The 16,902-nt window shown below is 39.9% G+C and overlaps 2 protein-coding genes and 1 pseudogene across 6 annotated transcripts in view; 1 reads left to right on the top strand and 2 right to left on the bottom strand.

The window, feature by feature from the left end:
* The window catches only part of PRR11 (proline rich 11), a 92,516-nt gene that overhangs the window by 6,707 nt on the left and 68,907 nt on the right, over nt 1-16,902 (top strand). The window lies entirely within an intron of this gene.
* SKA2 (spindle and kinetochore associated complex subunit 2) overlaps nt 1-16,902 on the bottom strand; it is a 105,231-nt gene that overhangs the window by 66,540 nt on the left and 21,789 nt on the right. Inside the window, exons 2-4 of one of the 5 annotated variants that reach the window (XR_013405741.1) lie at nt 13,409-13,495; nt 4,001-5,484; nt 2,117-2,350 (exon numbers count right to left, since the gene is read on the bottom strand). Coding sequence is in view for 2 of the 5 variants with exons in the window: in XM_028835574.2 (XP_028691407.1) it covers nt 5,288-5,484; nt 13,409-13,495 (284 nt within the window). In the remaining 3 variants the exon portion in view is untranslated. 5 annotated transcript variants of the gene reach the window in all.
* LOC114673350 (U2 spliceosomal RNA) lies at nt 11,418-11,581 on the bottom strand (annotated as a pseudogene).

The raw sequence follows: 16,902 nt of genomic DNA, 5'->3' as shown, positions 1-16,902 counted from the left end.
GTACCTTTACCCTCAAGCTGACAGCAAATGGCTTTAACGGTTCTAGGTATCACAATTCTACACAGTGTCCAGAAGAAGCCTTCTCTTCTCAGGGTTGTCTTAGCAGTGAGTAAAGTCTTCCTGGTTACCTACTTCCAGACTATCCTTACTCACATGTCATTTGGGTTACAAACCCATTCCTCAACCACTGTTAGTTAAAAAATAAAGTCCATTCCCTATGCCAATCAGATGCACCCCTGGAGCCGAGGATGAGGCCAGCTTCATCTCAGGCACATGGCTATGAGGGACAACACACATCTCAAGAAAGTCAGTATAGTCATGTGTCACTTAATGACAGGAATACGTTCTGAGAAATACATGGTTAGGCAGTTTCATATGTGAACATCACAGTGTACTTACACAGAGATTGTATATATACACTCAGGCTATATGGTATAGCCTACTGCTCCTGGGCTACAAATCTGTACAGCATGTTACTGTGCTGAATACTGTAGGCAGTGGTAACACATGGTATTTTTATATCTAAACATCTGAACATAAGAGTACGTAAAAATATGCTATTATAATCTTCTGGGACCACTGCCATATATATTTGGTCCATTGTTGACCAAAACATAATTATGCACTGCATGTCTACACTCTGGTAGGCAGGAAAGGAGAACAGATGCTGAGAAAGAAAAACAGCCAATAGCATTCACCAAAAGCAGGTAGCAGCAAAAGAAGAAGGGAGGCTGAAGGGAAGTTGTAAGGGACTTTCACAGAGCACCAACAGACAGCCTGCCTGAAACAAAGGGTTATGTGGGGAATTAATAGGAGGTACAACCTGAAGAATTAAGTAGTTACAATTCTGCCAACTATATAGGTCATCTCTAGAGAGACTGCCAAATCTGGAACACCCCAGACCTACAGAATCAGAATCTCTAGGGCGACATTGTCCAATAAAACTTTCCATGATGCTGGAAATATTCTATATCGGCACTGTCCAATCAGTAGGTGAAGAACTTAATGCTTATTTTTCATTTAACCACCTTAAATGTAAATTTCATTTCTTTTTCTTTTTTCTTTTTTTTTATTTGAAATGGAGTTTCACTCTTGTTGCCCAGGCTGGAGTGCAATCTCAGCTCACTGCAACCTCCACCTCCCAGATTCAGGAGATTCTCCTGCCTCAGCCTCCCAAGAAGCTGGGATTACAGGCACCCGCCACCACGCCTGGCTAATTTTTTGTATTTCTTTAGTAGAGATGGGGGTTTCACCATGTTGGCCAGGCTGGTCTGGAACTACTGACCTCAGGTGATCCACCTGCCTCAGCCTCCCAAAGTGCTGGGATTACAGGCATAAGCCACTGTGCCCAGCCTAAATTTAAATTTATATAGCCACATTAGGTTATGCAAATAAGACAGCCCAGATCTAGAACAGCCACAGAACCTATATGATTCTGATATGCAGCTGGTTCCACTGATCAGACCAACATTTGCCCAACATGTTCACAAGGATAAAATGAAAAACAATCATATGTCTTACTACAACCCAAACAGTTACAGGATTTCCTTCTTCTGCCTCAAAAAAAGGAAATGTTATTCTGACAAGACTTGGTTTTTCGTTTTGTTTTTGTTTTAGAGACAGGGTCTTGTTCAATCGCCCAGGCTAGAGTGCAGTGGTGTGGTCATAGCTCACTGCAACCTCTAACTCCTGGGCTCAAGCAATCGTCCCACCTCAGCCTCCCAAGTAGCTGCGACTACAGATGCACACTGCCACACCCAGCTGTAAGACTGATGAATCCATGTTGCTCCTTGTGATCACTACAAAACTTTTCAGACCATCTGTTTAATAAATTCTCAAATAATTTTTCCAGGAATTAAAGTCAAGTTAACCAGTCTAAAGTTTGTAGAAATTTTTCTTCTTTATCACACATATTTTGGAAGATCATGGAATACTACATATTCTACTTTTAATGCCTTTTTAATTTTCTATTTATTGTTATATATGTTTGGGGCGTTTGTTTTGCTATTTTTTGTTTGGGTGTAAGTTTAGTCCCTTTTCTCTTTTGATGAGACCACCTTTATAATTGAGCATATTTAAACCTCAGTTTAAATATGAGGGCACGGAGGCTCACATCTGTAATCCCAGCACTTTGAGAGGCCAAGACAGGTGGATCACTTGCGGTCAGGGGATCGAGACCAGCCTGGCCAACTTGGTGAAACCCCATCTCTACTAAAAATACAAAAAAATCAGCTGGGCATGGTGGCATGTGCCTGTAGTCCCAGCCACTTGGGAGGCTGAGGCAGGAGAATTGCTTGAATCCGGGAGGCCGAAGTTGCTGTGAGCCAAGATCGTGACATTGTACTCCAGCCTGGGCAACAGAGGGAGACTCCATCTCAAAAAACAAAAAATAAATAAATAAATAAATAAATAAACCTCAGTGTTTTTTCTCTTTTTTTCTTCGTCAGTCTTAATATCCCCTAAGAAAGACTACAAAATTAGTATGGTATTTCCTTTCTCCTACCTCCTTTTCTGTTCTGTATTTATTATTTAGTATTATCAGTTCAAGTGTTCTTTTTGAATATTATAAATTCAAATATATTTTCTACCCTTCCAAATGAAAAACCACTCATTGATAAAGATTATAGCAAGATAATACCTGAAAAGATATACATTTTGTTATCTATAAACAAAGCACTATTGGTTCCAAGGAGAATTTATCCTTTTCTTGTCCTTCTTGTTCTCCAAATAATTTTAAAGCCCCTTTAAAATAACCTTTTCCTTATTTTAGAAAATTTCAGAGGCCTTAGCTCAATCTGCCTTTGGCTTTTTCTTTCTTTTTTTTTCTTTTTTTTTTTTTTTTGAGAAAGAGTCCCACTCTGTTGCCAGGCTGGAGTGCAGTGGCACGATTTCGGCTCACTGCAACCTCCACCCCCTAGGTTCAAGCAATTCCCCTGTCTCAGCCTCCCGAGTAGCTGGGACCACAGGCATGCAACACCAGGCCTGGCTAATTTTTAGTTATTTTAGTAGAGACGAGGTTTCACCATATCAGCCAGGATGGTCTCGGATCTCCTGGCCTCTTGATCCTCCCGCCTTGGCCTCCCAAAGTGCTGGGATTACAGACGTGAGCCACCACACCCGGCCCCTTTGGCTTTCCTAACTGATTTTGCAGGTTTCTCCCTATGACCTTTTAATATTTGAAATTTATTTACAAATTGTACCTTGCAAGTCCTTTAAACTCTGGGCTCATATAACTGTTTTTGGTTATCAGCTCTACAGATGTCATTCCCATTCACATTTGGATCATAAAAATTTTATCAGTATTATGGTTTATTAAGCCCCCCTTTTAAACATCTCTCAGAAGATTAAGTATCATATCTCTATTCCCTCTGAACTTTCTAATACTATCTCATTTTTATTTTAGTTTATTCAAAAAAAATGTTTTGGACAGTCTCACATCACCCAGGCTGGAATTCAGTGGTGCAATCATAGCTCACTGCAGCCTCAAACTCCTAGAGTCAAAGGATCCTTCTGCCCCAAATAGATGGAACTACCAGCATGCACTCCCATGCCCAGTAATTTTAAAATATTTTTTTCTTTTTTCTTAGTAGAGATAGGGTCTCACTATGTTGTCCAGGCTAGTCTCAAACTCCTGGCCTCAACTGAGCCTCCTGCCTTGACCTCCCAAAGTGCCGAGATTATAGGCATGAGCCACTGTGCCCAGCATACTATCTCATTTTTAAAGTAGTAGGTACAAGACTTACTATAGCCAACATTTCCCAATTTGGTCATCATTGATTCTAAAATATGACCACCTCTTTCAAGTTTTATAACTTTTAAATCATTTCTTCTTATTTGCCATAACGTGATCCAAAGTAAAAGCTCCCTTAGTTTTCAGCCTTTGACATAAGTATTGTTCATTTCAGGTATTTCTTCAACTGAAAACCTTTACAGATAGTCAGATGATTGAAATCTTCCATCACTGGCTGGATATGGTGGCTCACGCCTGTAATCCCAGCACTTTGGGAGGCCGAGGCATGCGGATCACGAGGTCAGGAAATCAAGACCATCCTCGCTAACACGGTGAAACCCTGTGTCTACTAAAACTGCAAAAAATTAGCCGGGCATTGTGGCAGGCACCTGTAATTCCAGCTATTCTGGAGGCTAAGGCAGGAGAATCACTTGAACCCGGTAGGCAGAGGTTGCAGTGAGCCGAGGTCGTGCCATTGCACTCCAGCCTGGGAAACGAGTAAAACTTCATCTCAAAAAAAGAAAAAAAAAAAAAAAAAGAAATCTTCTATCACTATACAACTACTTTTATGTACCAATTTGTAGTCTCAAAAATACACCATCGATTTATTATATCCAGTGGGGGAAATCTGTAGATATTCAAAATACCATTTTCTCTTTGCCCTCTCACCCATGTTTATTCTGTGCTTCAAAAAATTTATGGTTCTATACAGATATGTTGTCATGTACATCTGGAACTATACTTAATCAGCTATTTGTTTCCTAAGAACAAGGTTATGTGCTCTATTGTCAGGCACATATAATGAAGAATGTGTGATCTGAGATGATTTATAAAAGCTTATATACATACTTTTTTTGCATTTAATTTACTAGGATGTAACACAACCCTTACTGTTTTAAATTCCATCTCCCCATTACCTCTATTCCCTGTTTAATTTGCCCTTTCTTCCTCTGCCATTCATCTCCTTGTGATTATAATAGATACATCTTAGGTATCATTTTATCGTTCTAAGCAGATGTTATTCTATTTTTTCCCCTCCATTTGCAATATAAAGTATTCTTGATCAAACTGACCTGGGTAATTAACCTTTCTGATTTACTCTAGCTATAAGCCCATAATTCAAAGTATCTTAAGCCAAAATTTAGTGCAAAGTTGGCAAATAAATATCACATATGCCTTCCTCCTTCCCATGCTCATGGCAGACAGTGCTATTATTCTGCCATGCCCAGACACAGCTCCTTAATACAGCACTCTAACCAACCATTTTCTAGACATCTCATTCTCACTAGTACTTGCAGGAACCAGCTAAGCTGCTAGATTTAGTAAGTATTACCAAGTTTTCTGCCATGGTTACATAATTCAAGACGGCACACTTCTTTATTAACCATGTCAAGTCCAAATGCTTATTTTTGAATAAACAGAAATAAGAGCTATTATACTTCAGGGTATCAGGAAAATCTTTCAATAGTTCAAACTGACTGCTGAGTTTCAAAGTTTAAGTTACAGCAAGTGTATTTTTCAAGGCAACACTCAGAGCTAAATTTATACAAATCTAACCTGTCAATTGAAAGCATTACCTCCAGGTCTGTTTGCTTCTGTAGTTTTTGTATCACATTCATAGTTTTATTCACAGTAGCACATATGCGGCTCTTAGTCTCTTTCTGCTCAACAGCAACTGGTTTAAAGCGGGCATACAAAGTTTGATATCGAGACTTTATTGCTGACAATTCCTTTAAGAGTGTAACTGGATTTTTCTACATCAGGAAAAAAATTAACATGTATTAAATTATGAAAGATTAAGCTTTTTAAGAATTAAAATACTGTATACATACAACACATTCTACCATCCATTTAATTGAACACTGTTGAGTATTTAATTATGCAGCCACATGACATCAGATGGGCGATGGGGAAGCGAGAAAAGTATAAGACCTAGATCCTATTCTCAAGAAATTTATAGCCTAGGTACAGAAATAACCCACCAAAAAAATCAGCACTATTAAACAGCAATTAAGGGTCACCTTAAATATATAACATTTGATGCATAGTTCACAATAATAAATTATATATTTCTAAAATACAATTATATATTTCTAAAATACAATTCTAAATGCTATTCGGAAGGCAATAAAAGGCACTATTTATACTTGTTCTTAAAGAATAAGACAACATGAAACTACTTATAAAACTTTTTTTTTTTTTTTTGAGACAGAGTCTCACTCTTATTGCCCAGGCTGGAGTGCAGTGGCGCGATCTTGGCTCACTGCAAGTTCGGTCTCCTGAGTTCACGTCATTCTCCTGCCTCAGCCTCTGGAGTAGCTGGGACTACAGGTGCCTGCCACTATGCCCGGCTAATTTTTTTACATTTTTAGTAGAGACGGGGTTTCACCATGTTAGCCAGGATGGTCTTGATTTCCTGACCTCGTGATCCGCATGCCTCGGCCTCCCAAAGTGCTGGGATTACAGGCGTGAGCCACCGCGCCCGGCCAAAATTCGTAAACATACTATCATGGGGATAAAGTATGTATAAATATCAATTTATTTATATATATACAAAATATAAAATTCATGCCAACCCAACTGTATTTATAAACTATATTGGTTTCCCAGATTTATTTTGCAATATAAATTACCACTATTCCATAAAAGACATTTCAATTGGGCCCCTTCTGCCACTTGGTAATTCTTTTCTTTCTTTTAATTTTTTTTTTTTTTTTTTTTTAATAGAAACAGGAATCTCACTCTGTCGCCCAGGCTGGTCTTAAACTCCTGGCCTTAAGCGATCCTTCTGCATCAGTCTCCCAAAGTGCTAGAATTACAGGTGTGAGCCACTGCACCCTGTCAGATTTCTTTTTTTATGATTAGGTAAGATTCATGTATTTTCAGGCCCACCAAGTGACAGCACAATTAATAAAAAGATCTATACCATAACTGTAAATTTTCGCAGGATAGAAAAAATATTCTGAAACTTCCAGGTGATAGGTAAGGGACTGGGGTAGGCTGAGAAGGAAAGCACAGACAAAGGATCAGGAATGAGAATGGCATCTATTTTTCAACAGCAACAATAGAAGCTAGAAAGCCACGAAGTGATGATGTTAAAATTAAGAGAAAATCTCCAATCTAGAATTCTGTATTCAACAAAACCATTCATCAAATAAAGGGTTAAAGGGTGCAATAAAGACTTTTTCAAACATTCAGCATCTCAAAAAGTTAACTTTCTGTGTAATCTTCCTTGGGAAGCATCTAAAGGATATACTTCCAGATCAAAGAAATAAACCACCAAAAAGTGAAACATATGATCCAACACAGGAGTAAAACAAAGGGAAATACCAAAATAATGGTGAAGAAATCCCAGAAATGCCAGGCGCGGTGGCTCATGACTATAATCTCAACACTTTGGGAGGTCAAGATGGGTGGATCACATGAGGTTAGGAGTTCGAGACCAGCCTGGCCAACGTGGTGAAACCCCGTCTCTACTAAAAATACAAAAATTAGCCAGGCATTGTGGTGGGCACCTGTAGTCCTTGCTGCTCAGTAGGCTGAGGCAGGAGAATCACTTGAGCCTGGGAGGCAGTGAGCCGAGATGGCGCCATTGCACTCCAGCCTGGGTGACAACAGCGAAACTCCCTCTCAAAAAACAAACAAACAAAAAAAAAGAGGCCGGGAACAGTGGCTCACACCTGTAATCCTAGCCTAGCACTTTGGGAGGCTGAGGTGGGCGGATTGCCTGAGCTCAAGAGTTCGAGACCAGCCTGGGCAACATGGTGAAATGCCGTCTCTACTAAAATACCAAAACAAATAATAATAATAATAACTAGCCGGGCATGTGGGCGTACGCCTGTAGTCCCAGCTACTCGGGAGGCTGAGGTGGGAGAATTGCTTGAACCCGGGAGGCAGAGGTTGCAGTGATCCGAGATCACGCCACTGCACTCCAGCCTAACCACAGAGTGCGATAATATCTCAAAAAAAAAAAAAAAAAAAAAAACCACCCAGAAAGACAGCCATGCAAGAAGCCTATAGAGCAGGAGGTCAGATGGGAGCAGGACAGAGACACCAGAAAGGACAGGATGTTTCCATGGGAGAAAATGAAACTAAAGGAACATGTAGTGTGTCTGACAATATTGAGAAGAGTTTTACAGTCATTAGAAATGTCGGAGGCTGAATTAGTGATAAGTATATAGAAAAACTAAGCAGGCTGGGCCTTGGTGGCTCATACTTGTAATTCTAGCACTTTGGGAGGCCAAGGTGGGAGGATCGCTTGACTCCTGACCAGGAGTTCAATATCAGCCTGGGCAACATAGCGTGAAACCTCATCCCTACGAAAAATAATTTAAAGGCCGCCTGCAAGTCCCAGCACTTTGGGAGACCAAGGGGGGCAGATCACTTGAGGTCAGGAGTTCTAGAACAGAATGGCCAACATGGCGAAACCTCATCTCTACTAATACTACAAAAATTAGCCGTGTGTGGTGGCACACGCCTGTAGTCCCCGCTACTCAGGAGGCTGAGGTGGGTGGATCACTTGAGCCTGGGAGGCAGAGGTTGCAGTGAACCAAGATCATGCCACTGCACTCCAGCCTGGGTGACAGAGCAAGACTCCATCTCAAAAAATAATAATAATAATAATTATATATAATTATATATAAATTACATATTATAAATTTATTATATATTTATATAATTTATAAATATAACATATATAATTTATAAATATAACATTTATATAATTATATATTATTATATATTATATGTAATAATAATTATTATTTTTTAAATTAGCTGGGTGTGGTGGCACATGCCTATAGTGCTACTCGGGCGGCTAAGCAGGGAGGATCACTTGGGCCTGGGAGGTAGATACTGCCGTAAGCCATGGTCACAGAGTAGCTGGGACTAAAGGTGTGTGCCACCACACCCAGCTAATTTTTGTATTTTTAGTAGAGATGAAGTTTTGCCATGTTGGCCAGGCTGGTCTAGAACTCCTCACCTCAGGTGATCTGCCTACCTCGGCCTCCCAAAGTGCTGGAATTACAGGCGTGAACCACTTTACCCAAGCTTTAAATTATTTTTTTGTGGAGATGGGGTTTCCCTATGTTGCCCAGGCTGGTCTCAAACTCCTGCTCTCCAGCCTGGGCGACAGAGCAAAACCTTGTCTCAAAAAAAAAAAAAAAAAACTAAGCAAATGGAAGGGAAAAAAGAAAACAATTATTAGCTCTAGAAAAACAGGTTGTGAAGAAAGGAAAGCAGACATAGTATTCAACAGGGTTTATATAAAAGCAATAGTTATAGAAATTGTGAAGATAGGAATAAATATGAGTAGTAAAGTATTTAAACTTTATCTTCCATAGTACAAAATTCTTCTTTTTTTTTAAGAGTTAGAATCAGCTCGGTGTGATGGCTCATGCCTCTAATCTGAGCACTTTGGGAGGCCCAGGCGGGTGGATCATGAGGTCAGGAGTTCGAAACCAGCCTGGCCAACATGGTGAAACCCTGTCTCTACTAAAAATACAAAAATTAGCTGGGCAGGGTGGCACGTGCCTGTAATCCCAGCTACTCAGGAGGCTGAGGCAGGAGAATCGCTTGAACCCGGGAGGCAGAGGTTGCAGTGAGCCAAGATCATGTTCACTGCACTCCAGCCTGGGCGACAGAGCAAGACTCTGTCTTGGAAAAAAATTTTAAAAAAGAGTTAGAATCTCACTGTCACCTAGGCTGGAGTGCAGTGGTGCAATCATAGCTCACTTGAACTGCTGGGCTCAAGTGATCCTCCCACCTCAGCCTCCCAAGTAGCTGGGACTACAAGTGTGAGCTACTACAACAGGGCTATAGTAGGAGATTATTATTAGTGATAACAGCTAACATATAGCACTTACTCTGGACTAAACAGTTATATATGTTAACTAATTCTCTTTCAACCTCTGAGGTAGGTAGTAATATTTCCATTTTACAGATGAGGAAATTAAAGTACAGAAAGGTTGACTGACTTGGCTAAAATCACAATGCTAGTAAGAGGCAAAGCCAGGATGTGAAGTATAACAGTTCGTATCCAGGAAATTAGTAGATGTTTCAGATGAGGAAAAATTAAAATGCAGTACAAGCAAACTATTTAGAAATATAAAGGAAATACCATAAGACACTGAGATGAAGTGGTATCCTCCAAGGTGGGAATGTGAAGCATTATTCTTTGTAATTATAAGCTTTATATTTCTGTAACTCTTCAAATATATTCAAGAATTAATTTGACAAAAATAAAAGTTTAGGCCAGGGGTGATGACTCACACCTATAATCCCAACACTTTGGGAGGCTGAGACAGGAGGATCACTTGAGCCCAGGCGAGACCAGCCTAGTAAACATGGCAAAACCCCATCCCTACTAAAATGCAAAAAATTAGAACCAGGTGTGTTGGCACACACCTGTATTCCCACCTACTCAGGAGACTGAGGTGGGAGGATCACCTGAGCCCAGGAGGTTGAGGCTGCAGTCAGCCGTGATCATGCCACTGCACTCCAGTCTGGGCAACAGAGTGAGACTTTATCTGGGGGGGGGAAAAAAAAAAGTTTAACACTGGGAGGGAAATTGGTAGGAGGGAAGAAATCATCTTCCTCATGAGGTGATAATGAATTACATAACTTAATTATAAATGATCTTTAGGTAACTGGAATGTAGCTCAGTAGTAAAATATGCAGAGATCTGTACATATTAATATAACTCAGGAGAATGATGAGTTCCCCAAATACAGATTCATACAGGAAAAAATAAAAGTGGCAAGAACTAATCCTTGAGGATCTCACAAAACTAGGAAAGGAAAGCATATGCTTGATAAATCAAGCATAAGAAATAAATGGCCATAGAGCTAAAAGAGGACAGGGTAGTCAGGCAGCTACCCATAATACATGTGTTTATGACATCAGCTAAATCAATAAGACTGACATGGCAGTGAGTAATTCAGGACAACATGATTTGCATTTATGGCCTGTTTATGACAGGTTAGGACTGTGGTTAGGACTTAGCAACATACCACAAAGGAAAAAACTGTTGTGCACATAGCCTGTTTTATTTGAGTAACTGGCTCTTGGGAACCACTACATCCTTTTTTTTTTTTTTTTTTTTTTTTTTTTTGAGATGGAGTTTTGCTCTTGTTGCCCAGGCTGGAGTGCAATGGCGGGATCTCAGCTCACCGCAACCTTTGCTTCCCAGGTTCAAGCAATTCTCTTGCCTCAGCCTCCCGAGTAGCTGGGATTACAGGCATATGTGCCACCACGCCCGGCTAATTTTGTATTTTTTTTTTTTTTTTTTTTTTTTTTTTAGTAAAGATGGGGTTTCTCCATGTTGGTCAGGCTGGTCTTGAACTCCTGACCTCAGGTCATCCACCTGCCTTGGCCTCCCAAAGTGCTGGGATTACAGGTATGAGCCACCGTGCCTGGCCAGGAGCCTCTATATTCTTTTATTCGTGTTTGTAAACTGTAGTGTTCATAAACTTTTATTAGTGTTTGCTGCACTTTAGTTAATTTTGTGCCTATAATACTTCCAATTTAGGGTTTTACTTATCATAAGTGGATGATAAAAGGTTACAAGAATGGTTGGACAAGGTGGCTCACACCTGTAATCTCAACACTTTTTTTTTTAGCTGGGTGTGGTGGTATGTGCCTATAGTTCCACGTGGCAGACTGAGGTGGGAGGATTGCTTGAACCCAGGAAGTCAAGGCTGAAGTGAGCTGAGATTTTGTCACTGCACTCCAGCCTGGTGACAGAGTGAGACCCTGTCTTAAAAACACACACATACACACACACATACAGAGTCTTTAAACTGATAAGAACAGATACTACACTTGATCTTAGCCAAAAGGCTGAGAAGCAATGTCACACCAATCTTTAAGACAAAAGAAAGAAAGGAAGGAAGGGGAGGCAGGGGGAGGAAAGGAAAGGAACAAAGGAATGGAAGGGAAGGGAGGAAAGAAAGGAAGAAAAGGAAGGAAGGGGCCAGGTGTGGTGGCTCACGACTGTAATCCCAGCATTTTAGGAGGCTGAGGCAGGTGGATCACTTGAGGTCAGGAGTTCGAGACCAGCCTGACTAACATGGTGAAACCCCATCTCTACTAAAAAATACAAAAATTAGCCAAGCATGGTGGCCTGAGCCTGTAATCCCAGCTACTTGGGAGGCTGAGGAGGGAGAATCCCTTGAACCTGGGAGGCCGAGGCTGCAGTGACCCAAGATCGTACCACTGAACTCCAGCCTGGGCAACAGAAGGAAGGAAAAGGAAGGGAAGAGAGGAAAGGGAGGGAGAAGAAGGACGGGAGGAAGGAAAAGAGGGAGGGAGGGAAGGAAGGAAGGAAGGAGAGAAAGAGGGAAGGAGGGAAGGAAGGAAGGAAAGGAGGAAGGGAGGAAAAGAGGGTAAGGGGAAGGGAAGGAAGAGAGAAAGAGAGGGAGGGAGGGAGGGAGGAAGAGAGAGAAAGGGAGGGGGAGAGAGAAAGAAAAAGAAAAGAAAAGGAAGAAAAAAGAGAAAGAGAGAGAAAAGAATAGGGAGCTAGAACAGTACAAACTACACTCCCATAGAATTCTAGCATTCCATGAAATAAACAGTAAAAACTAAACATTCATGAAATTTTCCCAATTTTGTATAAAATGTTAGTTTAACTTGTACTTCTACCCAATCCAAAAAAATTTTTTTAATTTTATGGAATTTTTTTAAACTGTAAAACGCAATATTTCTCGTCTGCTGGCAAGTGCTATCAAAGACAAATATTGGTTGGGCGTGGTGGCTCATGTCTGTAATCCCCACACTTTGAGAGGCTGAGGTAGGCGGATCACTTGAGGTCAGGAGTTCGAGACCAGCCTGGCCAACATGGTAAAACCCCGTCTCTACTAAAGATACAAAAAAAAAAAAAAAAAAAAATTAGCCAAGCATTGTGGCGCACACCTGTAATCCCAGCTACTTGGGAGACTGAGGCAAGAGAATCGCTTGAACCCAGGAAGTGGAGGTTGTGGTGAGCTGAGATTGCACCACTGCACTTCCAGCCTGGGTGACAGAGTGATCCGTCTCAAAAAAAAAAAAAAAAAGATAATAAGCCTCATACCTGGGCTTTGGGGGAAAAAAAGATACACATTATTAAATTAGTGATTTTAGTGTTAATGTTAACAGATGATGCTTGGATATTACTTGCTTTCACCCCCATGGACATATATGTATACGATTTTATGACATAAAGCAGAGTTAATGTTTCTAATCAACCTAAACTTAGAATAATTAAATACATAGCTTTATGTGGAAATCACTATTCATAAAATACAACTAAAAAATCTAATAGTGTATCATTACCTTCCTCAGAGAATATGCTGAATGCCAGGACTTCTCCCCTCAAACTTACTAAAGAACAACTGCCCTAGAGGTACCTATATTCTCTCTTGGAATTTCAGGGGCTGCCACAGTGGCTTGTACCTCTGAACTCAATGATTATTTTTTAAAGGTTAGGGGGAAAAAAGTAGCCACAAATTTCATGGACTATTGATACTATTTCTCCAGTATGCTATAACCAAGCTTCCAACACAATGACAAGATTTTAAGATTCTATAAACTTAGTAATATAATTCTTATGATCTATTACTATTAGGAATGCTATGAGAAAATTCTAAAGTATTCAGTTAAGGCTTTTTTTTTTTTTTTAAGCTTATTTATTTCGGAGATTACCTCGCTTGCTGAATCAGGATGATTAGTCTTGATTTCATATTCCAACCTGTATTGAATGTAATCCAGATCAGACTCAGCTTTCTGGAACTAAAGATCACCACAAATCATTATTGTATAAACCAAAAGAGTAATAGTAAACATGATACTTTATTTTTTCTCTTTACATTTGTTAGTATTTCAATAAGTGATACATACTCATTTGAAAATGTAGAAATAAAAAGTATATAAAATATCCATTATCCATAATAACTATGCTCTATTAAAAATTTAAAAAGTAGTTAACATTTTAAAGTCATTTCTGTATGCCTCTGTCTTACATTTTGAGCCAAAATCAAGATACTGAGTAGTCACTGTCAGATATTAATACAAAAAACTAATAAACTAATATAAAAAAGTTTTTTATAATTAATATAAAAAACTTCAAGAATTTCCTAGGGTCACTGATACTCTCATCAGTTAGGCAGTGTTTTTCTGCCTCTGGCAGAAAATACAGTTTCAAGTTAAAACACAGAACAAATTTATTTCAGGAATACTCATATTGTTACCTTTATTTGCAATCCCATTGATCAAAGAGCTACAGCTATGTGCCACGAAAATTAAGAGGGCTTAAAAAGTCACAAATTTCACAAGAAAAGCTACATACGATATAGGAGTAATAGTCTGAATAACCCCAATTTACTGAACCTGGGTGCCAGCATGGGAACTTGATCTGTAGTAAACCTCCAAGGAAGAAAAAAGGGGAGAACTACCACCCTGAGGCCATTATGGATATAGGATGCCTGAATTTAAGTGAAAAGTTACATTTAAAAATATCAATATCTGCCGGGCACAGTGGTTCATTCCTGTAATCCCAGCACTTTGGGAGGCCAAGGCAGGTGGATCACCTGAGGTCAGGAGTTTGAGACCAGCCTGGCTGACATGGCGAAACCTCGTCTCTACTAAAAATACAAAAATTAGCTGTGCGTGGTGGCAGGAGCCTGTAATCCCAGTTACTCGGGGGACTGAGGCAGGAGAATTGCTTGAACCCTGGAGGTGGAGGCTACAGTGAGCCAAGATTGTGACACTGCACTCCAGCCTGGGCGACAAGCGTGAAACTCCGTCTCCATAAAAAAAAAATAATATTAAGTATTTGGGGCCAGGCATGGTGGCTCATCCCTGTAATCCCAGCACTTGGGCAGCTGAGGCGGGCAGGTCACTTGAGCCCAGGAGTTCAAGGCTAGCCTGGTCAACATGGCAAAAACCCATCTCTACTAAAAATACTAAAATTAGCTGGGCATAGTGGCATGTGCCTGTGGTCCCAGCTATTTGGGTAGAGCTGAGGCACTAGAATCGGTTGAACTGAGCAGGCGGAAGTTGCAGTGAGCCAAGATCGGCCACTGCACTCCTGCCTGGGTGACAGAGCAAGACTCTATCTCATAAATAAGTAAATAAATAGACATCAATATTTGGAATACCATGCTGTTATTGAATATGATGGTATACAAAAAATACTTAAGGGGGAGCTTTCACATTTTGCTCTATTTCTGTAGGATTTGTAATGAAAATGATGGTATACAACAAAATACTTACGGGGGGGCTTTCACATTTTATTCTTTCTGTAGTATTTGTAATGAACAGCTATTTAACCTTTTAAAAGGCCATCAGTTTTTAAAATGATAATATATAGACAGATTTGACATGACACTATATTTATGACTTGTTAAATACAAAAACAGCCTTAAGTATGTTATGGCCTCTTTTTGTAAAAGAGGTGTATACATATAGAAAGTTGAGACAGATACGTGACAGTGTTAAAAAGAAGTTTCTTTTTCTTTTTTATGAGACAGGGTTTGCTCTGTAGCCCAGGCTGAAGTATTGTGGCACCATCAGAGCTCACTGCAGTCTCAAACTCCTGGGCTCATGGGATCCTAGCCCTTCCGAGTGCACCTGGGACTACAGGCACATGCCATGGCACCCGGCTAATTTTTGATTTTTTGTAGAGACAGGATCTCATTATGTTGCCCATGCTGGGCTCAAGCAGTCCTCCTGCCTCAGCCTCCCAAAGTGCTGGGATTGCAGGTGTGAGCCACCGTGTCCAGCCTAAAAGTAGTTTATTTCTGCAAGTGGTATAATCAATGAATTATTCGTAACTTCTTGAAATTCAGCATCTTTTACAGGACCTTAAAGCATATACTGCCTTGAGTTTATCAGGGATATAACCATGGTCCTTAGAGTTTACTACAGAAAGGAAAACATGATTTCCACAGGCATGGTCTCCTATTTCTAGCCCAAAACATAGGAGGCTGTTTGCTGGGAGGGTGCTACTCTTATTATGAACTTTATTACTGAACTAAAGATTGATTCTCGAAATTGTGAAGCCTAAGTGGAAGGAGAAAAACTGTTAAAAGCAGTTCTCAGGTCTAACAAGAAATGATGTACAGTTATTTTTAGTATATAAAAGGTTCTATTAGGGGCCGGGTGCGGTGGCTCATGCCTGTAATCCCAGCACTTTGGGAGGCCGAGGCGGGCAGATCACGAGGTCAGGAGATCGAGACCATCCTGGCTAACATGGTGAAACCCTGTCTCTACTAAAAATACAAAATAATTAGCCGGGCGTGGTGGCAGGCGCCTGTAGTCCCAGCTACTCAGGAGGCTGAGGCAGGAGAAAGGCATGAATCCGGGAGACAGAGCTTGCAGTGAGCCGAGATCACACCACTGCACTCCAGCCTCGGTGACAGAGCAAGACTCTGTCTAAAAAAAAAAAAAAAAGGTTCTATTAAGACCTTACTTTCAAATGTAGAGTAAGACAAAATGGCTGTCAGAAATTCAAATGCTTCTAAGGTCAGAAGCTGTTATCACTGAACAGAATTTCAGAAATAAACTAGTTTCCATCACTAATAATTTCTCTTATCATTGACCTAAATTGGAATGGAAAACTCTGTAATGACCAAAATTCTATCTTTATAGCAAAAACTTGGGGGGGAGGGTACAGATAAAAGAGAAAGTTTTTGTTTTTAAACATATTTTCCACGTCAATATCTGATTTCTATCTCTAACATCAGGGAGTCGTTCTAAGCCAGAAAAATTAATGTTGGGTACATAATTACAAAGTGGGTTTAAAATGATTTCCAAAAAGTGGAAGCTTTTCATTTATCCTATATATTTGTCAGATGAGATGCCATGATTAAATTAATCAATAATTACCCCTCCTTAAAAATACTAATGTTTGTGTTTGTGTATGTATTAAGAAATTCCTATTAGCATAATTTCTCTTACTAAGACATACTTAGGGATTATCTTTTCCTATAAATAAGAAAAGTACACTAACCCATCAAACATGTGGATGGAGAGAATGAGGAGACACCAGGAGCCAGAGCAAATCAAAGTTAACAAAGACTGTGAGCACTCAAGACCTGATTTTCTTGTTTGTCTTAATTACTAAACAGACCACAATTCCATAGCTTTTTTCAATGAGTTATATAACATTCTTAAGCACAACTTTAAATACGAGTCTT

This window comes from Macaca mulatta, chromosome 16 (assembly GCF_049350105.2).
Source record: "Macaca mulatta isolate MMU2019108-1 chromosome 16, T2T-MMU8v2.0, whole genome shotgun sequence".
Lineage (NCBI taxonomy): Eukaryota > Metazoa > Chordata > Mammalia > Primates > Cercopithecidae > Macaca > Macaca mulatta.
This window is presented reverse-complemented; position numbering and strand designations above follow the sequence as displayed.